The following is a 24,278-nucleotide window of genomic DNA, read 5'->3' on the forward strand; positions in this document are numbered from 1 at the left end:
CCTATTTGTTTCTATTTGTGCCGTCAATTCATCTATCTTATTACGAATGCTGCGCGCATTCAGATAAAGAATTTTTAATTTTGTCTTTTTACCATTCTTTCTTACCCCGGCCCCATTTGCTAGTGCACTCATGTTTGTACATTCTGTCCCTTCCTGACACACTCTGTTTATCATTACCCCCATCACTTTCCTGTCCTACTTCCTTGTCTTTTCTCTTTATCAATCTAAACTTTGCCCCACCTGAGCCCCTCCCATTTAGTCTAAAGCCTTCTCTACCACCCTCGTTATTTGGTTTGCCAGAACGCTGGTCCCAGCATGGTTCAGGTGAAGCCCGTCCCAACGGAACAACTCCCTCTTTCCCCAGTACTGGTGCCAGTGCCCCATGAATTGAAACCCACTTCTCCCACACCAATCTTCGAGCCACGCATTCATCTCTCTGATCTGATTTACCCTGTGCCAGTTTGCTCGTGGCTCAGGTAATAATCTGGAGATTATCACTTTGTGGTTTTGCTTTTTAATTTAGTCCCTAGTTGCTCAAACTCCCTCAGCAGAACCTCTTTTAGTCCTACCTATGTCGTTGGTACCTATGTGGACCACAACAACTGGATCCTTCCCCTCCCACTCCAAGTTCTTCTCCAGCCCTGAGGAGATGTCCTTAACCCTGGCACTAGGTAGGCAACACAGCCTTCAGGACTTTCGCTCTTGGCTGTAGAGAACAGCATCTATCCCTCTAATTATACTGTCACCTACTACAACCACATTCCTTTTTACTTCTCCCCCCCCCCCCCCCCCCTTGAATGGCCCCCTGAACCAAGGTGCCGTGGTCAGTTTGCTCATCCTCCCTGCAGTCCTTGCACTCGTCCACAAGGGCTGCAAGAACCTCGTATCTATTGGACAAGTGCAGAGGCTGAGGCTCCTGCAATGCTCCCTCCTGGATCCCTGTACCTGCCTCACTCGCAGTCACACCATCTGGTCCCTGACCACTTGCCAATTCTACAGTATTTAGTCTAAGGGGTGTGACTGCCTCCTGGATCAAAGTGTCCAGGTAACTTTCTCCCTCCCTGATGCCTCGCAATGTCTGCAGCTCGGACTCCAGCTCTTCAACTCAGAGCCGAAGTTCCTTGAGCTGCAGACACTTAGCGCAGATGTAGTCGCCCTGGACAAAACTGTCCAGTATCTCCCACATATTGCAGCTGCAACACGACTCCTGCCCCTGTCATAAGTCTTATTTATTTAATTGATTACCACAATGCCAATCAAATTTTTAGGTTGATCCAAGTACTGGCCTTGTTTAATTTATTAAATTAAGTTTAGTTTTTTTTTAAATTTAGTTTTATGCTATGTTACTTAGCACACAGTCCTAAGAAAGAAGAAAACAGAAGAGATACTCACCACCCACCTACCTGCCTTAACTGTGACATCACGCTGCAGTTTTGTTTTGTTGCTGTGACCCGCTCTTGGTACGCTTCTCCCTGCTCTCTAAACAAATGCACCTCACCCCTTACTGCACCGAATCCCCTCACTCACCAAATTCCCAATTATAGACTCTGTCGATAGCTGCTCCTCCCTGCGTTAACAAAACCCTTCCGAATTTATGCCAGCGAGAATGCTAATCACCTGAGTTAGCCCCAGCTGACAGTAGATTACCAGTTCTAACCAGTCACCTAATTAACTAGGTGACCAACTGTCACTTCAGGCTGCTTGTTCACCACTAACTGAAAACTGCTAGTTAAGATTAAATTTAAGTTAAATGCTTGATGCCAAATTTAGTCAAATTTTAGATAAAGATCAACCTTAAAAATCTCCTTAGTCACCAAATTCCCAATTATGGACTCTGTCGAAACCAGACTCCATTGTATGTCAATCTGAAGTCCCTTGTCAGCATCTAACACACTCCTGGTTCACAGGTTTAAAAAGAAATTAACCCAGCACTTGCAATTTGGCTCTTTTTAAATTATCAGTTGAGATTGTTGAGCAAGACCTGTTCTCAAAGTGTGATAGTACCCAGCCCTGGAAAGCGAGGATCGGTCCTAAAGTTAGTATAAAAGACTTGAGGTACAACGAGTTGTTTAGAGATTTCTGTTTATAGACTTGTCACTAGAAAACCGGTTTCTAATGCACGACCTGTCTAACCAAATGTGACTTGTCATGTTTGTTAACTTTTTTTTTCCCATCACAAATGCCTGTGTCCACATTTATAATCGGTTTTGCCTATGTAACCTTGTTACTCTGCGCAATCTGGCCATTGGGTTCCCACATATTGCTCTGTTTTCTGAAAGGTAAATTTGGATTCGACAGACTGAGCATGTACAGTTCACCTAATTTCCCAGGATGCATCAGTACCATTCAGCTAGCTGTCAGAATGGAATACTTTTCTTGGCTTCTGGCAGTTTCTGCTTGGAAGTTTTTCAAATATTTGAAGTAGACCAATTTCAAAATATTCAGGTTAAAATTTCTTTTAAATGGCAGAGGGGGGGGGGTGTCTGTGTGTCAGCAAGATGGACTACTGATTACTTGTAGTCTTTGTTTTGTGTTCTATAAATTTCAAAGTGCATTTTTCCTCATCGTAGTTGAGTTTCTTTTCTCAGAAAAGTTGAACTTTGAAGCGGACAACACCTAATTGTCACCTGATTTACTGGTGTTGGCGGCTAGAGTGCTCACACTGGTGGAAGGATGTAATTGCAGCATGACAAGTTTCTATTATAAGCATGGACATTGGAATTTATAATGGAAATATAAAAAGGACAGAATGGGGACTGAATTACATCTGCAAACTCTGGTCCAATTATCCCCGAGCCCCTCTTTCCACTTTATCTAAAGACTACATTTGGCCTGGACTTCCCATATGCAATGCCAAAGGAGATCAACTAGTTATGTTTAAAAATCTTGTGCCTGTGTGTGGTTCCTGTCTACAGAATCTTATTTCTTGTGTACAACTTTTTCTATCTATAAATTCTTATGTCCACAGTTATAGTGCAAATCATAATTTATGTCTCAATCACCTAGATGCCTATTTCCACCTCAACATCACAACTTTGCTTATGCCTCAACCTATTGGCAGCTGAAACCCTCACCCATGCTTTTGTTACCTCTAGACTCAACTATTCCAATGCTCGACTGGCCGGTCTCTCATCTTCCACCCTCCGTAAATTTGAGCTCATCCAAAACTCTGCTGCCCGTATCCTAGCTTGCACCATGTCCCATTCACCGATCACCCCAGTGCTTGCCGACCTACATTGGCTTCCGATCTAGCAATGCCTCATATTTAAAATTCTCACCCTTTTGTTCAAATCCTTCCATGGCCTCGCCCTACCTATGTCTGTAACGTCTCGAGCTCTACAATCCTCCGAGAACTCAGCGTTTCTCCAATTCTGGCCTCCTGGGCATCCCTGATTTCCTTCGCCCCACTATTGGTGGCCGTGCCTTTAGCTGGCTAGGCCCTAAGCTCTGGAAATCCCTCCCTAAACTTCTCCACTTTTTAAGATACGCCTTAAAATATCTCTTGGTCACCTCCTAATGTCAATTTTTGCCTGATTTATGCTCCTGTGAAGCACTGTGGGGCATTTTACTACGTTAAAGATGCTACATAAATGCAAGTTGTTGTCATGTTGTAATTGCACACTCTCGACAGTGTAGCATCTCCGTTTTGTGTCTCCTAACTATTTGGTCTATTCATAGAGAAACTCTTATTCACCAATCAACTTTGCTTTTTTGCTTTACAAATTATCCTAGCTTTTGCTATTTAACTATAAATAATATAAATCAAAGTATTATACATTCTGTCCTTATTTTGATATAACTTTTAAAATAACTGAGCCAGGGTAGAGAGGGGTAATTCAGTTATCCCCATTTTCACCTGAAGACTGGACTTGGTCTTGACTCAGTGTGCAACTCTACAGGAGATAGACTAAATATATTCAGTGTGGAGAAAACTGGGGAGGTTTTGGTACATTACCAAATATTGTATGGGGCAAAACAATCTGTCCGAGGACGCACAGTATAATTTTTTGCTGTATCCCTTGTTCTGCGGAAATCTTTTTGAGGATATGAAAATGTTTTTCAGGTATTGATCATCTCTTGGCACAACATATAGCTCATCTTTTTATTCGGGATCCTTTGACACTCTATGCAGAAAGGATACACATGGATGATGCAAATGAGTCTGATCACTTTGAGGTAATCTACAACAGCAGCTTGCATTTATATAGCGCCTTTAACGTAGTAAAATGTCCCAAGGCATTTCACGGGAGTGTAATCAGGCAAATATTGACACCGAGCCAAAGAAGGAGACGTTAGGACAGGTGACCAAAAGCTTGGTCAAAGAGGTAGGTTTTAAGGAGCTCCTTGGAGGAGGAGGGAATTCTAGACCTTAAGGCCTAGATGGCTGAAGGCACAGCTGCCAATAGTGGGGGATGCACAAGAGGCCAGAATTGGAGGAACACAAGTTCTCTGAGGGTTGCAGAGATAGGGAGGGGTGAGGCCATAGAGGGATTTAATCACAAGGATGAGAATTTTAAAATTAAGGCTTTGGTGGACCGGGTGCCAATGTAGGTCAGCGAGCACAGGGCTGATGGGTGAGCAGGACTTGATGCAAGTTGGGATATGGGCAGCAAAGTTTTTGGAGGGTAGAAGATGGGAGGTCGGCCAGGAAAGAATTGTCAAGTCCAGAGGTAACAAGCATGTGAGGGTTTCTGCAGCAGATGGGCTGAGGCAGGAGCAGAGACGGGTGGTCTTGGTGACTGAGAGGATATGGGGTCAGAAGCTCAACTTAGGGTCAATTAGGATGCTGAGGTTGCAAACAGTCTGAGGCAGCAGCCAGGGAAGGGGATTGAATCGGGAAGGGAATGGGGTTTGTAGTGGGGGCCAAAGACGTTGGCTTCGCTCTTCCCAATGTTTAATTGCAGCCGCACAATAGAAGGTTTCAATTGTGTGGTATTGGCCAGAAGTGCTAAATTATGTTGTGGAAGTTATTCTTATTTAAACTAGATTGGGTAAACCAACCCAATACTGTTTCAAAGTAAAGGAATTTCAAATTAGTCCATTTTGAGATGAAACAAAAACTTGTTTGCAGTACAAATGCCTGACTTTTTTCAGAAGTGACAACTACTTTCGTGTTTAGTATAGAACTTAATAATTTAAGGAATATTACTTTCCTTTAAATAATCTATATAAGATTAGGAAAAAGTTTGACTTTTAATCAGATGCTGTTGTCTCTCTGTATACAGTTAATTTTGTTGATCGCTTTGTGTCACTTTCGATCGTGATTTATATCCAAATATTACTTCTACCTGTGCTAATGGGCATCACTTTTTCCCACTATCCTTTGGGTCATGCTACAGTATCCATAACTGTACTTCTTTCTGCATTAAAATTCACCTATTCTAAAGCTCATTTACTTAATTGATCCAGATCTGCTTTAAATGTGGTTAAGCTTCCTTACACTAGTGATCTGGCAAATTCATATCGACACAAGGCATATTTAGGATACTATCACTGATGCACTTTAGGGAATATTGTACTTGGTGTACTAAGCCAGTATACTTTAATGCTATTCCAATATCTTCATTTCTTATGTGGTGCTTTTAATTTAACCTCAGTGTCTGACCCACATCCAGCAGTATCAATACTATGGCTCAAATTATTTTTTCCCGTTTGGAAAGAAAATTCTCATCATAATACTTTTTTTTTCCACAGTTCAGAATGAGTTTCAGATGCCCATCTCTATGCTTTACTAAAACCCCAGTAACACTGCATTTCTGGGTGTCAACAGCAAAAAAGAATACCTGGAGTACCCTCCTCTATATTAGGGTGAACAGTACTAGACCCAGAACAAACTCTGTGTTTAGTCACCATCCTAGAGTTTGTCCCACTAATCACATGCTTTCTATTGCTAAGCCGATTTTTTTTTTTCCCTCCAGCTCAGTTCACTAATTTCCATTAATTCTATGAGCTTTAATCCTCTGCTGCAGAGAGATAGGGGAGGTTTTGCAATTGAATGGCTGATTCTTCATTTGCTGTTCTATATATCCCAGTCATTAGCAAAATTCAACACTCAGCTCAAATTATTGTATGTAACTTTTAAGTTTCCATAATTGTGATGAGTTTTAAGGTGTTTGGTTTCTGTTCTGACTATGCAACAATTTTTTTTAAAATCTCCATTGCACCTGTTTCAGATTTCTCAGCATTAAAGCTAAAAGCACCAAGTCACTTTCCTGCATCTAGCATATATTTAGTCTAATCACTTAATTTAAAAATTGTACTTAAACATTTTTGAAAAGTTTAGTGTAGAAAGGTTCCTTTAACTATTTACTATATTAGAGCTGTCCTACTGAAGTCTTATTTCTATTGTATTGATTATCTCCAATCATGCAGAAAGAACTCAACTGAAATGTTGATCAAGCATGTGAAATAAAATGTATTTTGACAGGTATAATGGGAATTGTGTGGGTTATGAAAACTAGTTAACTAAAAAATCACTTGTGCAATTGTCTACCTATAGAACATACAATCCACAAATTGGCAAACCATGAGATTCAAGCCACCACCCCCAAATTCTGAAATTGGATGGAGAGTTGAATTTCGACCTATGGAGGTAAGTACAGTCATAATGTAACTATTAAATGTAATACATATCAAGCCCATTCACTTGTGTTATCATAATTAATCATCTTATGTCTGATGTGCTGTACTTTTAAATGGTGTGTGATGGCTGCCAGTTGATTGTTTAGTGAATGTAAGCTAATCAACAAGCTCTTATTTCACTACCTTTTTTTAAACAAAATTCCAATTCAATCATGAAAAAATTCCTTTAAAAAGCCATTTTCATTCCCCACCTACTGCACTACATTTTTTTAAAGTAAATTTATTAAAATACACAAAACTGTTTTGGGGGACAAATATAATTTACTCATCCCATCTTCCACCACCTCTAACTTTCTTCCATACAGGCCTCCCCATTCACTGATATCTCGAGCTTGCTTCCAGTTCCATTCTCCAGATCCAATTCTTCAGCTGGGCTGCTCCCCTGTGCCGCCTGATGTTTGAATCACTGTGCAACTTTGTGCTCTACTTAGGGCCAGCACTCTGGCTCGGCAGCCAATCCCCATAACCTCCTCAGCGGCCATAGCAACTCTCTGCCTCCTTTGCCAAGTACACCCAGGAGTTAGCCCCTCCTCCTCCAGGTACTAAATAGCTTCTATATGTGACTGCACTAGAGGTGGAAGGGAGGGTTTGTACTGGAGTTTGGCAAGACTACAAAGAAGCAATTCATTAACCAAAGCAACCCTGAATAGCTCACATAGGACTGCAAAGCTGGAGCATACCAGCATTTTTGGTTCCTTCCCCAACAGATAGTCACCAACCTCCAACCTGTTCCCCCAAAAAAGCATACGTGTCTCCAGCGTCCCGTCTGAAACTGGATGCTGTGGCCAATGATGCTGTGTAAAGAGAACACGAAAGAGAGAAATCTAGATCCAAGAAGACAGACGAGGAAGAGACAAATGCAAATAAAGGAGCAGGAAGAGATAAAATTGAGAGAATAAATAAGAAACAAGAGGATGTGAATTTTGGAGGGAGGTAAGGGGTCAAGAGAAGGGTAAGAGAAATGTAGCAAAATATAGTATGACTACTATAATTTATGACTGAATTTTGGTGCTTTTCTTTAAATTATGGTTTCCAAGACTTCTGTGAATTTTTTTAACTGATTTTCCCACACAAAGTTATGACAAAATTGCAACCCAGTGCACAGGAGTTCACTTTTCAGCATCTGCAGAATGGGGTTAGATGAAGGAGGAATTGGGGCCTCCAGGCATTTGAAGAACTAACTGCAAACACATCTCTGAACAACATGGTGCACACAAGTTGCAGATTCTGCAGCGAATGTCTTGTTTCTAATCTAGTGACAAGAATACCAGGCAATCCATGCCACTTGGTACTGGAAAAAGACTGCCATATCATCAGTCATTTAGACTTAATGTAAATAATCACTAGGCGGAGTGCTTGCTTCAAATGAGTGGTGATCAGAAGTGCGTAAATGACAGAAGGTACGGATTTTGAGAGCTGTTCCACAATTCTGATATTTCTACATTCCAAAGAATTTTCACAAATAGTATACTGGAGGGAATTGCCTGCCAGCATTTTTTTCTTTACTAGGTTCCTCCATTTTCTTCAATCAGCAAGCTCAGCTGACACTGGAACAGCTGTTTCAGTTTATCAGCCAACTTCAAGCTTTCTGACACTCCCACCTGCGACTCCTTCCAAATAAAAACCACTGCACCCCAGCAGGGGTGAGTACTAAAGGCCTCTGATCACATAAATAGCCTCTGCAATACTGATCTCAGCAGAGCTGCTGATCTTAAAATCTGTATCAGGAACCTGCCTATTTAAACTCTCCCATAGCAGTGACTAAAGTGCCTGTTGTACTGGTACAGGACTGTTTTTAACAGATGAGCTCCTGATTTTAATCTGGGCAGTGCGCACCAATGTAGCTGAGGCCTGTGGTTGGCTAGTGGGGATCAGTATTGGCTGGTGCTTTCTACTCTGGTAGCCAGAGTTGTATGAGGGGGAGTGGGAAAGCTTGAGCTGATAGATCCAACACCATTGATCCAGCAGGAGAACAATAGGTTTCAATCCTACTAGAAAATGTTGTTTATATGCTATTGGGATCTTTTGCAATGTGGTGGAATTTATTTTTTGGTCAGCTGGGTGTCTGACATGTAGAAAACTCTTCACTACAGTTAAGAATATTCAAATCAAGCTGTTGAGGAACCCATGCAAGTAGTGACTCAATTCAATTAGGTGCACTGATCTTGAGTGCACATTGACTGAGCCTGAGTTTAGTAATCTCAGGTGTGCACAGGGATACATCCTGCTGGAGTTTAAGCAGCTAAAACTCCAGTACCTACCAGGAAAGAGCTTCCTGCTGCTTTTCTAGCGAGGACCACTCTACACATTAGGACATGGCCTTACAAGATTATTTGAAATCGAGGGGGAAGAATCCCAGGCCCCACTGATGAGGCTGTCTCTCCATGTTCATTAGTGAGACATGATGGCTGGACATGCCTAGTTTGGGTATTGGAATACTGAATCTGAGGACCGACGTGGCTGCTAGTTCCAATTGCTAGGCTTGACATCTTGGAGCCACCTTCTACCAAAGAAGGTGGCTCCAAGATGTCAAGCAATTACCTTATTTGAAGGGGGAGGAAAAAAAAGTGGGTAGTCTTTGGTGAAAAGACTTTGGCCATTGTGTCTGTGCCAGCTGTTTGGTAAAGCAATCCAAACTATTCCCACTGCCCTGTTGTCCTCATACCCTTGTATCTTTCTCCTGCTTCCAATATTTATCTACTTTTTCCTTGAGATGCAATGGTATAGCATATTCCATGTTCCAACAATCCTCTAACAATTTCTCCTAACCCCTATCTTAGCTCTTGGTGACCATTTTAAATTGACCCCTTGTTACTGACTCCCCAACCAGATGAAATACAGTAAATAAGGAAAGGCTATCAAAACCCTTCATAGTTTTAGAAATCTCTATTAGCTCTCCCTTAGCCTTCTCTGCAACAGTGGAAAGAGTCCCAGTATTTCAAGTCTCGCCCCATAACTATTGTTTCCCATCCCTGGGGAATTGATGAACACAGGTTGGAGCTCTCACTAGGCAGATAGCAGGTATCTGACGTTCATCACCAGCATGATCGTGACCTGCACAACTCAGCATAAAATGTAAGTACATTACCACCAGTCTCAACAGCAAGGGCACATGCCATACCACACCATATCAGAGGCTCCATCAGTTGGAAGTGCTAAGCTTCAGCAGTATCTGCTTCCCTCTGTTCCCCATCGTAGTAGGTACTGAACCTTGGAAATACAAGCATGTGTTCTTGCATCTGGTCTTGGGATGAATTATGCAGGTTTCACTATGTGGAGCCTAGAATTACTTTAAAGAATGAAAGCAGCCATATCTACATTGGCAAATTCTCTTAACAGTAGCCCCAGCATATGTAAATTATGATTATTAATATGCAATAATGCAGCAGTGTGCTATTTGCCTGTTTCCTAAGTCTCAAACACTGGTGTTCTCAAATTGAATTGTGTAGAGGGATCTTGCACTTTTTGAAATATTTTGTTCGTAGGTCCAATTGACAGATTTTGAGAATTCTGCATACGTGGTCTTTGTTGTACTGCTAACCCGAGTAATCCTTTCCTATAAATTGGATTTCCTTCTCCCACTGTCAAAAGTAAGTACTATTTCCACAATATGTTGGTCTGTCAAAAATATTAGTCCTATGTTTGGTTTAAAAAAGTATGGACAATAGACATTTGCTAGGACTTGTCAGCTTGCAGCTGACCAGATATATGTACTGGTGTGACTAATGGGGAAAGAAATCATGGGTACTTTAAAAGAACCAGAAAAGCTTTGTTGCAGCAGCTAAGAGATGGAATATTGTACAGTGTCACAAATGTAGATTGTCCTAAGCATCTTGCACATAACTGTTGTCTTATGCCTGTGGGGAATTGAATTTCTCTCAGGAGACTGAGGCGATGTCGATGCTTATTTGTTTTTATTGTGATCACAATGTAATAATGAGTCTGGACATCGGAAGCTTATTTAAATTAAGTGCCCAATGAAAATCAGATTATTATTCATCTTTGTGAACTACATTATTTGCTGCAGCTTAACTGGTGTTTGCATTGATTTTACTTAACTTGCCAGGGAAGAATTTAGGCTGCACTGTTTTGATAACCTCATTAATTATCTTACAGCTATAATGAAGTGTTGCTGTCCACTGTCACCATTGGGGAGTTTTGTACATACCTCTTCCTATTTCCTTTTCAATCTTCCCTTTTGCAGGTCATAATACATTCATGCTTTATCTTCACTGGTTACGAAGGAAGGTTAATACTGAGGCGGATATGGCAATGCTGCCCCAGTGCCCAGTCCTCTTTCCCCCACTGTTATTTTTTTAAAGAAACTCCTTACTGATGCAAGGCACTACCAGAACTTATGAATATGAGGCTAGCAAACAATATACTGCTGGAATCTGAGCATTCTGATGCTTGTTTGCCTTATCATGAATTGTAATTGTGCTCCTTTTTTAACTTCAAAAGCATATGATCATGGGCTATAAAATGCGTATTGAGAAAATTTTGCTTCCCACGAAATGTGACTGTCTTCTATTTCAAAGGGCATTGATGGATTGAGAGAAAGGTGATGTGGATGATTCTCTGAACTGTTCTTTGGAGCTAATATTGAGAGGAGCTATGAATCAAGTTTTTAAGATGATGAGAGGCATGGATAGTATTAAGCAAGTTATTTTAATTTGGAATGTGAAAGCAGAACTAGAGGTTACGAGTACAAAATGAATGCGTCGCAAAACTGGAGACAAAAAGCATACTTTCCCAGAGTACTGGATATGTGGAACCTCCTTCAGCTAACTGGCACCTTTTTAAATAAGAGCTGGTTAATTGTTTTTAACTCCTTGCTAGATAAATTTCTGGTTCAGAATCAAATTGAATGTTGAATAAATACAATATCTTCAGGGCTCTCAACATCCATGCATTCAAACTTGCAACAGGGATTGCTACACAGTGACCAGTAGTGGACAACCTGACTGATTTTCTTCTCCCATACCTAGGGATACCGAGGTCAATTGTAGTAGCACTCATTATTGCATGGTCAGGGATTGAATCTCGGTTTATCTTTATGGCTGAACCCCTCATTGCTTTAATCGTGCTGAGAAAGATTGATGTTTAACCTCTGCTTATGGAACTCTTCCCTCCCTGTCCCAAGGCAGTATCATTAGGAGCTTTACCTCTTAAGTATATAAAAGTTCAAACACACAGTTAACCAACATTTTCTCATGCAGGCTTGCTAGAGTTACTTGACTGTTAATCCTGCAGTACAAACTTCTTCCTACAAACCAGGGTCAAATTCATGAGATACATCCTTGTTGCAGCTGCCTCCTTCTACCACCTAATGCATAAGTGTTGTTTAATCTGCACACGTGGGTGTGATACTCTGTGTGTGTATAATATTTTGAATTGGTGAACCAAAATTCCATGCTGCTTTGTTCTGTTCATTTTCATTTTCACAGTTCGACCAGCTGTTTTGCTAACACTTTGGATCTGTCACAATCAGCAAAACTGTCAGTCTTTCCTGGATCAGTTAATTTTTTTTTTAAAGTTTGTTTAGCATTAATAGTTTGGCCCTGTAACATTTTTTTGCCCTGTCCATAATCTAGCAGGTTTGTTTATGTGCAGTTATTGATACATATTGATAGTGGTGGAATATGTGGTGAAGATATAATTACTAGGAGAGGGGCACATGGGAACAACACCACCTGCACGTTCCCCCTCCAATTCGCACACTATCCCGACTTGGAAATATATGCTATGTTCCTATATCGCCGTTCCTTCATTGTCGCTGGGTCAAAATCCTGGAACTCCCTACCTAACAGCACTGTGGTAGACCCTTCACCACACGGACTGCAGCGGTTCAAGAAGGTGGCTCATCACCACCTTCTCAAGGGCAATTAGAGATGGGCAATAAATGCCGGCCTCGCCAGCGATGCCCACACCCCATGAACAAATTTTTTTAAAGAAAAGTTTCCATGAAACTGAAGTAGCTTGATATTTTATTTCACTTTAACCCTGGTATGCTGAGGTTCATCAAAAAATTGTTTTAAAATCTTAGTTTTTCTTTAAGCAGTACATAAATGTTAAAATCTAACAGTTACATGTTTTTACTGGATTAGGTGGATGAAAACTTGATTGTAGCTCAAAAGCGTAATGCTGTATGCCAAGGAATGTTCTACTTTAGGAAAGACATCTATAAAGGTAAAATTGAGGAAACATCTTAATGGGTTTCAATTTAACAATCGAATACCTTCCAGAAGTCACCCTAAATATTTTGTTTAAGGTTTCATGCATTCTATCTAAAAGTAAGTTTGTGTTGAGCAAGGGTATTAAGGGTTACGGAACCATGGCAGGAGATGGAGTTAAGATACAGATCAGCCATGATCTAATGGAATGGCGGAACAGACTACTGTTCCTATGTTTCTTGCACACTACAAAAGTCAGATTAGTTCCTATATTAGTTTTTGGCTGATGAGGAAAAGGAAGACACAAAATCATCAACCTGGTCTATGTTACTCATTTCTTTGTGTTTTTATTCACAAGTAAGTTATTAGAAGATAATGCTGCACACAAATACCACCAGCAAGGAACATACCTATAGAATTGCATCAGTTATTTTATCTAAAACGCCTATATTGCAAATGGGTGAGAGCAGAACAACTCAGTTGTGATAGGTCTGTACAAGACTAGCAAAGTGAACTAGATTTGGTAGATTGGATATACTAAATGACCCTCCTGGCTGACCTAACTCATATCCATTGCACACAACTTGCTCAAGATGAATGGAGTTCCATGAAAAAGCACCATAAGTGAACAGAGAAACTAAAACAATGTACTGTTTCCTGTGGGTTCTTACCTAGTGCTTTTATTAGTATGTTACACTACTTTCTTAAATTTGAGCAATATTTTAACCTGTGTAAATATCATAGTTCTATTCATTTTTCAGTTGCAGATAGTTATGAACTTACTGCTTCATTTTTTTTAATCATGGCTTTGTCATTCTAGCTGGAAACCCAGTTGTTGATGGCTGTGCTTGTGCACAAAATGGCATTGATTTGGATACTGAAGAGTATGCATTAATGAGCATAGACACAATCATTAATGGGAAGGTAGGTGTAAATGCTGCTTGTATCACTCACACATGACTTGCAGAAATGATGCAATTGAGAATTTAAAAACCACTTTGCACTCCAGGACCCAAACTAACACAGGCTTAGTTTTATCATGTTTTTGTAAACTCCTGTGCGATTGGGGGGAGGGGGGAAATTACCCAATCTTATGATCTGTTTTGGATAAGAACTGAGGATCCAGCCCAGAATATGGTTCTTACTTGGCACAGCTTGTATATGGAGGTTGAACCACATTCACAGAACAAGAAAACTTGGTAATCTACCATTTAATACATTCTGTAGGCACTGTTTAGCAGAGCACTGCTTGAAATCCTTGACTGCCCTTGAAGGTTTTCTTGCAAGTGAGAGCATGTTCCTTTTCTGGAAATGAGTTCTTACAATGAATATTTTCCTTTTTCTGATACTGAACTATGCATATCCCTACAAGTGAATTAGAAGCACAGATTCAGCTCAAAGGGTATGATGCAATAACTAATAGAGACCTGGCTATAAACTGGACATGAATGGGAGCTTAATATTCCAGGCTATAAAGTATTTAGAAAGGAGGAATAGCAGTATTGCTAAAAGACAATATTATAGCATTGAAAGGTTATCACGAAGGGTAACCTTTCAATGCTGTGTGAAAACATTTGAGTATAATTAAGCAGTAGCAAGGAATGCAGGACTCTGCTGGGAGTTATCTACAGACCTCCTGACAGCAGTGGCTGGGTGCATAAATATGGAGATCAGAAAAGCGTGCTGTAAAGGCAAAGCAGCTATAATGGGATATTTTAATTTCCAGACTGGGAGATGCAAAACAGCTCACGTCGTAAAGGCAATGAACTTCTAGAGTGCATCCATGATAGTTTTCTGAAACAATACGTTTTAGAACCAACAAGGGAACAGGCCCTACTAGATTTTGTAACTAGTAACAAGCCAGCAGTAATTCATAATCTGACCGTGAAGGAGCATCTTGCAAATAGTGATCACAACATGATAGAGTTTGACATTAAGTTTGAGAAGGAGAAAGATCACACATACCAAGGTTTTAAACTTAAGTACAGCTGATTTCAAAGGAATGAGACGTAAACTGAACACTGGGCTGAACTGTTAACAGGCCAACCTACAGAAAAACAGTGGGGGGGTATTCAAAGAAGTATTTAGTACAATACAAGACCAAAACATACCCCTAAAGAGCAAAAGTTCCACTTGAACAGTCAATCAACCATGGCCATCATATGAGTTAAGATGAGTAGAAAGCAAAAGGCAATGGCTTGCACAAATGCCAAAAAGAATCGCAGACTGGGAGAAATATAGAAAGTATTAAGAGCTGCAAAAAGGATATATGGGGGGGAAAAAGTATTATAAAGGCTAATAGTAAAAGTTTTAATAAATATTAAGAGTAAGGAAGTGGCTGATGGAGATGTGGGCCCATTAAAGACAGAGGCAGGTGGTACTGTGATAGACAATGAGCTAATGGCAGATTTATTAAACAAGTACTTTGTAACCATTTTCACAGTAGAGGAAGAGGATGAAATACCAGTGATCGAAAGCAAACTAAAAATAAATCAAGGAATTTATTGGGTTCAAAATAAATAACGAAATGATGGGGAAAATAATGGGACTTAAAACAGATAAATCTCCAAGGCTTAATGGTTTCCATCCCAGGGTATTAAAAGAAGTAGGTGAGGGAATTGCAGAACCATTTGTCATCTGTCAAAGCTCTCTTGATTTGGGAATTGAGCCATTAGATTGGAATTTTGCTAATGTCACTGAAGTTTAAGAAGGGTGGGAGAGAGTGGATTTTTAATGCCGTGCCATGGTTGGGGTGGGAGGGCAGTGGGGGGAAGCATTTCTGGACTTGAAACCTGGAAGTATGGGTTTCCCAGGACCTCCTGACTATTTTGAGGTCAGGAGGTCTTTTAAATTTTTTTCATCCAGACTCCCCACGCAACAGCCAGCCTGGTTGGCTGGCAGCCAGTCGGGCAGGAAAGCATCCGGGGAGCGGATGCCAGGTAAGCCAGATGTTGGGGGACCCTGTGGGGTCGGGGACATCGGAGGAGCCGGTGGGGTTCTTGGATAGATCAGCGGGGTTGGGGGGCACGGTGGGGGTTGTTCGATCCCATGGATCGCGGCAGTTAAGTGTGTTGAGGCAGGAGGAAACACTGCTGCTCCTCCTGGACCACAAGCAGTGCAATAAAGGCACTTACCTGTGGATCTGGGCCTTCGTGCCTTCTCTTACACTGAGAGAATCAGAAGGCCCGGGAATCCCAACCCCCAGGAATTAAAAATAAAAAAGCAATTACAATTTTACTGACCTACCCGCCTCCCGACAGCGGATTGGTGACCTGCCTCCGTTAAAACCGGAAGTGGGCGGGTTGGAGGCAAGTTGGGGTCAGGTTTTACATTTTTACAATTTTTACCTTCCCACCCGTCCTTGAGGGTTAAAATTACCCCCCAGGTAACTACAGGCCTGTCAGTTTAATGTCAGTTACGGGGAAGCTGCTAGAATCTGTTAGGGATAACGACGGAGCACTTGAACAAATACAAGCTGATCAGAGAGAACCATCGTGACTTTAAGGGTATGTCTGACTAATGTAGTTGAAATTTCTGAGGATGTTACTAGTAAGATGATAAGGGAGTTATCTATACGGACTTCCAGAAGGCATTCGATAAGGTCACACTAACCAGATTAGCGAAAATGAGTGCACGGAACTGGAGGTAGCCTTTTGACTTGGGTTGGAAATTGGTTGGAGGTAGGAGGCAGAGTGGGAATAAAAGGTAGGTACTCTAATTGGCAGGATGTGGCAAGTGGTGGTCCCCAGGGATCTGTTCTGGGACCTCAACTTTTCACCATATCCCTTAAATCCTTGCAGGAAAAGAGTTGTGTAACCACGGTTGCAGATGGCACTAAGTTAGGGACAATTAGTGCAGATGGGAGCAAGAAGTTGCAAAGGGACAAAGACAGATTAAGTGAGTGGGCAAAGCTGTGGCAAATGGAGTTCAATTTGGGCAAGTGTGAGGTCATCCACTTTTGACCCAAGAAAGATAAATTATTTAGTATTTTCTAAATGATTGAGAAGCTAGGGACTGTAGAGGAGCAGAGAGATTTGGGAGTCCAAGTTTCTAACTCATTAAAAGCTAGCAGACAGGTACAAAAAGCAATCAATAAGGCTATTAGAATGTATTCCAGCCCACTTGAGATAAAGGCCAACAAAGGGGAAGAAGTGTTGCTTCAGTTGTATAGAGCCTTGGTCAGATCCCATCTAGAGTACTGTGTTCAGTTTTGGGCACAGCTCCTCAGGAAGGACATATTGGCCCTGGAGGGGGTGCAGCGCAGATTCATTAGAATGCTACTGAGGCTTAAATTATGAGGACTGGTTGCATAAACTCAGCTTGTATTTTCATTATAATACTGAATTAATGTTTTAAATATTTCACGACAAATCCTGATCAGCGACAAAGTATATTTTGTTCCTTATGATTACTCTACTGTCCACATGACACTTTAGCTGCTGTTTGATAATTGTATAAATGTAGTTTTATTGAATTCTGAGACTCTGGCATGAAAAAGCCCCTACTTGCAGTGGCTCTTGCTGCCCCTAAGTATGTTGTCTTCAATTTTCAAGATCTCATTTCAACCTGCAAAATCTTCAAATGAGAGAATTTGTATAAAAAGCATGCTGCATTGTCTTAGTTTCATTTTGAAATCAATGGCAATAAATTGAAGCACTCTTGCCTTATGCCACTGGCAACACAAGTTTCACCTGAAATTCACAGACCAGTGACCAGCCTTTTTTGTATATCAAAAAAAAATGCAAAGCATATGCATGTTTTAATTACAGCAAAAATATAATCTCATCTTTTTAGAATGCAACTTTACTTCACAGTTTGTATTTGAGTGAAATTTTGTGTGACTGCTGGTTATATATTTTCTAACACTATTTGATTGTCTTGCAGGAAGGCGTTTTTCCAGGGTTAATCCCAATCATAAACAGTTACCTTGAAAACATGGAAGTAGATGTGGATACGAGGTGCAGCATTTTAAACTACCTCAAACTGATCAGAAAGAGAGCTTCAGGTAAACTTGTAACTTGTTGATTTTAATATTTGGTTATTGTATTGGTGTACCATACCTGGAATTAGGCCGCAATCAAATGGTCCAGTTGCTTCGATCTGGACATGTTCGCATGCCTGATTATAGAATTCCCAAAGCCGTCTTCTATAGTGAGCTGCGGTCCGGATAGCGTGACACAGGTGGGCAGATGAAACACTATAAAGGCACACTAAACACCACCATGCAATCTTGCAGTAATTAACCCTAACACCAGGGAAGACACAGCCAACGACAGACCACAATGGAACCATATCTCCTGGGTCGGTTTGAATGCATTTGAGGCTGCCAAGTGCCTGGCAGGCAAGGCAACTCATCTACCTGCCTCATCTGGCTTTCAGTGCGGCTGTATATATGCATCCAGGATTATGCTGTTCTCCCATCATAACTGAGACTTGTCTGTCGATTCAGCGGGAAACTCCATTATACCTAGTGGCAGAAAGGCAAAATTCTACGGCTGAGGAATTTCAGATTCCGCTTACACACCACATGGTGGCAAGCTTGTGTGGCAAAATAGTGCATGGAGTTAGGAGGGAAGGGGGAAAGAAGAAAACCTGAAGAGGTAGTTGAAATATATAAACCAGAAGGAGCATTTACTGGAATGCAAAACCTTACACCTTACTGCTTGTGCACTTTGACCGTTTTCATATTAAACAATATGTCTGCAAGAAAATTTGATGGATCACAAAACATTTATTTACAGCAGAATGGTTCATAGAGTAAAAATGAATACTTGTTCTGAAGTTATAAACTGAAGCTCTTTACATGTTTGGAAACTTATTATACGCCTATTTGTTGCAGGAGAGCTGATGACAACAGCATGTTGGTTGAGGAAGTTTGTTGCTAATCATCCTGACTACAAGCAAGATAGTGTTGTAACTGAAAAAATCAACTATGACCTAATTATGAAATGTGACCAAATTGCAAAGGGGATGCATGACTGTCCAAAACTAATTGGACAACCAGTCAGCAAACCAAAACACTCGGGTGGCAAGCACAGCACTGTTTAATATCATGGAATTGTATACTTTGATGTTAATCATACAGATTTTGCATGGTGCAGAGACCAAGAATGTGCACAAACTAATGAACAGGGCCAACCATGTAAATTAAATCTTTATTTTATTGATTGTTTAAATCAATGCAGATCTGTGCATTGCAGTTGTCGGGTGACCTGTAAACTACATGTACATACTGTTTTTAGATTAACAATGTATTTTTAATAACACTAACATGGGTTGTTGCACAAATTCTGCTGTAGATACAAATGGAGAAATGTACTTTGTATATATAATTTTCTTACCACAAATTTCATTGCTTTTGTTCATTGTGTAAATGTACTGAATTAAGCTGTTTTGATCATGTAAGAATAAATAATGAACCCTATAGATGTTTATATTGAATGTTTTGTTGATTGACTAAAAGGAATCTACTAACTTAATGTTGTGTCCACATTGTGTGACATTATCTGAAGATACACTGTGATTTACAAAAGTTTTTGTAAGGGCTTTGACATAAAGAATAGTTTAAATGGATTGTGTTTGATTGCATTGTTTTCTAAGTGAGGTAGTGCAGTAAATATTTCATGGTTTTCATGATGAGAATGAAACCAATCAAGGAGATTGAATTGTAAGTGTAATCTTAATAAATTTTACTCTGGAAATTGCGATTGGACTAAATACTGTACGGACATACACAACTATATTCACTAGATATTGCTTGGAATGAAGTAAGTTTTACAAATTCTTCCTAGTGCATTTTTCCCATGAAGATAAGCCACACTTGGCTACAAAGTTTGTGTAGAGACACTGTCCCCACCATCCTGGAAGAGCATCTACTCAGAAAAGTTGATAGCTGCTGAACTTAATTTGCTTGCTTTTCACTCTCGTTTTTTGTAAACCACTTGTCAGGACTGCTGGTAGTCACAATTTTTGTTTTCATAATGTGTTCTATTTCCTGGCCAACATTTATCCCTCAACCAACACCACTAAAACAGATTATCTGGTCATTATCACATTGCTGTTTGTGGGAGCTTGTGTGCAAATTGGCTACATTACAACAGTGTCTACACTTCAGAAGTACTTCATTGGCTGTAAAGCACTTTGGGATGTCTTTTTCTTTTCCTTGTCTTAACATGTGATTCTGTGGTGTTGGTGTCCTTTGAGACTATAGCACAGGCATCCACTTTTGCTGCTTCAAATCCAGCTCTGACTAGTTTCCTTGTCTGAATGATCTATCATGCACCTGATCCAATATTGAGGCTCTCAATTGTTTGGAGTGGACAAATGGTACCAATTAAATCCATAGACTTTCAGTTCATGCTCCTGTTCCAACTGTGTCTTTAGAAATCCTTGTTTGATGGCTGCTGCTTTACTGAAGAACATTATACCTGATCTTGAGACAGCAGGCTAGAAAGTTTCCTTTATACTCGTGGCTTTGGTATATTCTGAGTTTTTCCTGTACAAAACTGTTATGGAAAGATTTGCTGCTTCTGCAAAATTAGCTTTTCGTAAGGCTGTGCTGCCCTGACTCTTATGTTTCAGCTTTTATAAGAGGGTGTTGCAGTGACCCTCAAGCCTGCTATAAATATATAAATGCAAGAACTTGGAGGTATATTTGTGTTTACGTCTTGAATCTTTAGAATTGGAAGGGGTAGAAGATTACTATTTTCCCCACTATTACATGAGAAAATATAATTTGATGAATGAAAAATAGCATCTAATTTCGGTACATCCAGCTATTCGATTCCTTTTATCAAGCTTAACTCAATTCTGGCCTTGGTGACACATCTGAAGTTCTCTGTTTCCATGATCCTCTTGTCCATCATCTGTATCCAATTTAAAATTGGGTGGAAAGGAAGTGGAGTTGGATTTTATTGGCCTTTGTTAGAGAGGATAAACTTTAGAACTTCCTTGAACAAGGAAAAGTTTTTTGACTGATTTTCCTTATACAAAAGCCTCCTATAGTGCAATAAACCCCCCAATCCCCTAACTGAGCCCATGTATACAGGCACATTGCAGCATTGGTCCTCTTCATATGAGGATAACTGCAGGCCACGTTTACGTCCCCTGCTTGATCACCTTGTACAAAACACAAAGCTATCAAATCTGCTGTTTAGACTCAATTTGGCCAGCCTAGGCCGTCGCCTTCCACTTTTAACCTGGCTTCCATTATCAACCTTGCCAGCCTATGGGATTCTATCTGATTGCTATTACATGTGCTAGCTTTACAGGTAAACAGCTTTGACATGAGATAGGTACCATTTTAACACATTGGGTAAAGAATCATAGAATAATTATAGCATAGAAGGAGGCCATTCGGCCCATCGAGCCCATGCCAGCTCTTTGTAAGAGCGATCCAGTTAGTCCCATTCCCCTGCTCTTTTCCCATAACGCTGCAAATTTTTTCCCTTCAAGTAATTATCCAATTCCTTTTTGAAAGTTACGATTGAGTCTGCTTCCACCACCCTTTCAGGCAGGGTATTGCAGATCATAACTACTCACTGCGTTATTAAAAAAAAAGTTTTTCCTTATGTCGCCTTTGGTTCTTGTGCCAATCACCTTAAATCTGTGTCATCTGGTTCTCAACGCTTCTGCCAATGGGAACAGTTTCTCTTTTTATTTCACTAAACCCTTCATGATTTTGAACACTTCTATCAAATCTCCCCTTTCTGCCCTAAGCAGAACAACCCTACTCTTTTCAGCCTATCCACATGACTGAAATCCCTCATTCCTGGAACCATTCTAGTAAATCTTTTCTGCACCCTCTCTTGATTTTATGCAATAGTGTCGAACAGGTGATAACAAATCGGCAGCTCATTTTACATCTCTTCCTATATTTATTTCTATTGATTTCAATGAAAATAAAAATCTGGGGAGATGTGAAACAGGCTGCCAACTTGCTTTCACTTGTTTTACACTACTGCACTAAGTCAAGATCTACCAGTCAAGATCTACCCCATTGAGCTGTATGTAGAAGAGTTTGTAAGATATGTGAGTCCTTTTTCTCCAGGACAAATAGGCAGTTAACATATTGCAGTTTCTTTTGAGGGGTTGAACTATATCTAAAGAAATTTGCAAACTTTCATTTGACTTTGAAATAGCTGTAAGGATTTGATTTAAAGCAATATGAAGAGGTTTAAGTATCTGTCCTCCACCTCATCAGGTGATATCCATCAACTTTTTTTTTAAAGAATTGCAGAATGTACCACACTGAAACCCTTGTATGGTGACTCTTTTTTGCCCACATAACGATTAATCTTTATCAAGTGAAGGTTAATAGCCTGTAACATTTTGAATAAACTTGCTTATGTGCTGAACCATGAATCACATCTAGCAATTGGTTTTGCACAATATGAGCTCAGATCATACATCATTTGATGCATGCAAGATATTTCGAGGAGCAAAGTATGAACATAAGTACGCCAGTTATTAAATCAATTTGGTTCCTGAATTTAAAAAGTGTTTTCTATCAAATGATTTTTCTTTAAACACTAGGGGGGGAAGAATAATGAGTGAAATATGTTATGACACATATTGCAGCAACACATTTTTGAGACTGTTGTGTTCCAGAGCTTAAAAATAAAACTCTTGGATTTGCACCATGAAGCTCCTATGGCTGACTATAATTGGCAACCATCAATCTGTCCTAGCAGATTCTTGCATCACCCCCACACCCCCCTTCTTGTGTCCTCTTGATCTTTCTCTGTTTGAACTCTTCACTAGATGTATGTCTGTTAATCATTATTTAGCTAGCTGCAGACTTGGGCTTTGTCCTAACTCAAAATCTGGCATTCAAGCTCAAGGCAGTAAGGTTAACCATCCATCCACAACCGCCCCCCTCCCTCCCCTTTTTTTTTTCTCCCTGGCGCTGTACATTTAAAAACTGTTAACCTCCAGCATCTTCCAGTTCTGATGAAAGGTCATCGATCTGAAACGTTAATTTTGTTTCTCCACAGGTCTGCCTGATCTGCGTGTATTCCAGCATTTTCTGTTTTTATTTCATATTTCCAGCATCCACGGTATTTTGCTTCTGTTTAAAAAAAAAAGTTATTGCTGTTTAAAAATGGTAAAAGCCAAAGGGAGATAAATAATCTAAGGATGGAAAGAAGGTCAGACAGAAGAAGAAGGAAAGTTTAGGAAGAGCTATGTGACTTCCGGTGATCGAGGCTGCTCAATTGTGGGGGTCTTTCTGAGTGTATAAATTTGCTTTAGAAAGGGAATTACACGTCTAATGCAAAAAGTGAGAACTTGAAACATGCTGAAATTCAGACCTGCTTCAAGTACAGAGATATTCGATCAGTCACCATTAATACCTCCCTAATAATTATCCCTCAATCAACATCACTAAAAACCATTATCTGCTCATTATCACTTTGCTGTTTGTGGGACCATACCGTGTGCAAATTGGCTGCCATGTTTGCTACATTACAACAGTGATTACACTTCATTGGCTGTAAAGTGCTTTCTGACATCCTGAGGTTGTGAAAGGTGCTATATATAAATGCAAGTCTTTTTTCTCTTTTACCTTGGATTCCAAGAAATACCCAGCTCCACTGCAGATCCTCAGCGATGTCTTCAATGGTCCTGACCACAATCAGAGCTAATTGGGCCAGATTCACCATCGTTGAAACTACCTGCTGGAGAGATTAAGGACGTTCAGATTGTTAATTATCATTTTAACATAATTGAATCCTGTGATCTGGATGACTTTGTGCGTCAGGACACCCTAGAGAACAAAATTAGCTTTTTGTGACAAAGGGACAAAATGCCTACTGCCAAAAGTAATGACCTAGATAAGATAGATATAGCAGCAGAAGGGGATAAGGCTGAAACAATACGGATAGAACTGAGTAATGATAATGGCTTGCTTTAGAAAATCCTCTTTGTTTGGTAGGTAAATGTTAGCTTTTCACAATTTTTGGATCTTGGAGGATTGATATGATCCGGTTTATTCAGCAGGTCCTAAAAGTCTTTTGATTTGAGGTACTTTAACCTCCTGAATGATAGAGTGCACTGCACCCTGGCTCCATGGCCTGTAAAGAATTACGAATCCACTTTGCCATCGAGCCAACATTTACCTACCAAATAAAAGAGGATTTTCTAAAGCAAGCCATTATCATTACTCAGTTCTATCCACTTTGTTTAAAGCCTTATCCCCTTCTGCTGTTATATCCTTCCTTTCTATAGCTGCAACATCATTCCTAATCAATAATGCAACTCCTTCACCTTTTGCAGGTCTATCCTTGTGGAACATTTTGTACCTTCTCAGCTCCAGCTCTTGCCCATCTACCATTAGCCATCTTCCTTAGATGCCAATAATATCTACATTCTCACTAGTTCGATATTCAATTAACTCCAGTACTTTATTGCGGATGTTCATGGTATTTGTATAAGATTACTTGATATTTCTACTATTGATGCCAT

General features: G+C 40.2%; 1 protein-coding gene across 3 annotated transcripts in view; it reads left to right on the forward strand.

The window, feature by feature from the left end:
* The window catches only part of gclc (glutamate-cysteine ligase, catalytic subunit), a 76,988-nt gene extending 57,472 nt beyond the window's left edge, over positions 1-19,516 (forward strand). For all 3 annotated transcript variants that reach the window (XM_067983992.1, XM_067983990.1, XM_067983991.1), the window contains 7 exons: positions 4,064-4,176; positions 6,500-6,592; positions 10,128-10,232; positions 12,750-12,831; positions 13,636-13,739; positions 17,700-17,820; positions 18,655-19,516. In XM_067983992.1, coding sequence (XP_067840093.1) covers positions 4,064-4,176; positions 6,500-6,592; positions 10,128-10,232; positions 12,750-12,831; positions 13,636-13,739; positions 17,700-17,820; positions 18,655-18,863 — 827 coding nt within the window. In that variant the 3' untranslated portion in view covers positions 18,864-19,516. The remainder of the gene's footprint in view (positions 1-4,063; positions 4,177-6,499; positions 6,593-10,127; positions 10,233-12,749; positions 12,832-13,635; positions 13,740-17,699; positions 17,821-18,654) is intronic.
* Positions 19,517-24,278: the final 4,762 nt, after the last annotated feature.

Source organism: Heptranchias perlo, chromosome 5 (genome assembly GCF_035084215.1).
Source record: "Heptranchias perlo isolate sHepPer1 chromosome 5, sHepPer1.hap1, whole genome shotgun sequence".
In the NCBI taxonomy this organism is placed as follows: domain Eukaryota; kingdom Metazoa; phylum Chordata; class Chondrichthyes; order Hexanchiformes; family Hexanchidae; genus Heptranchias; species Heptranchias perlo.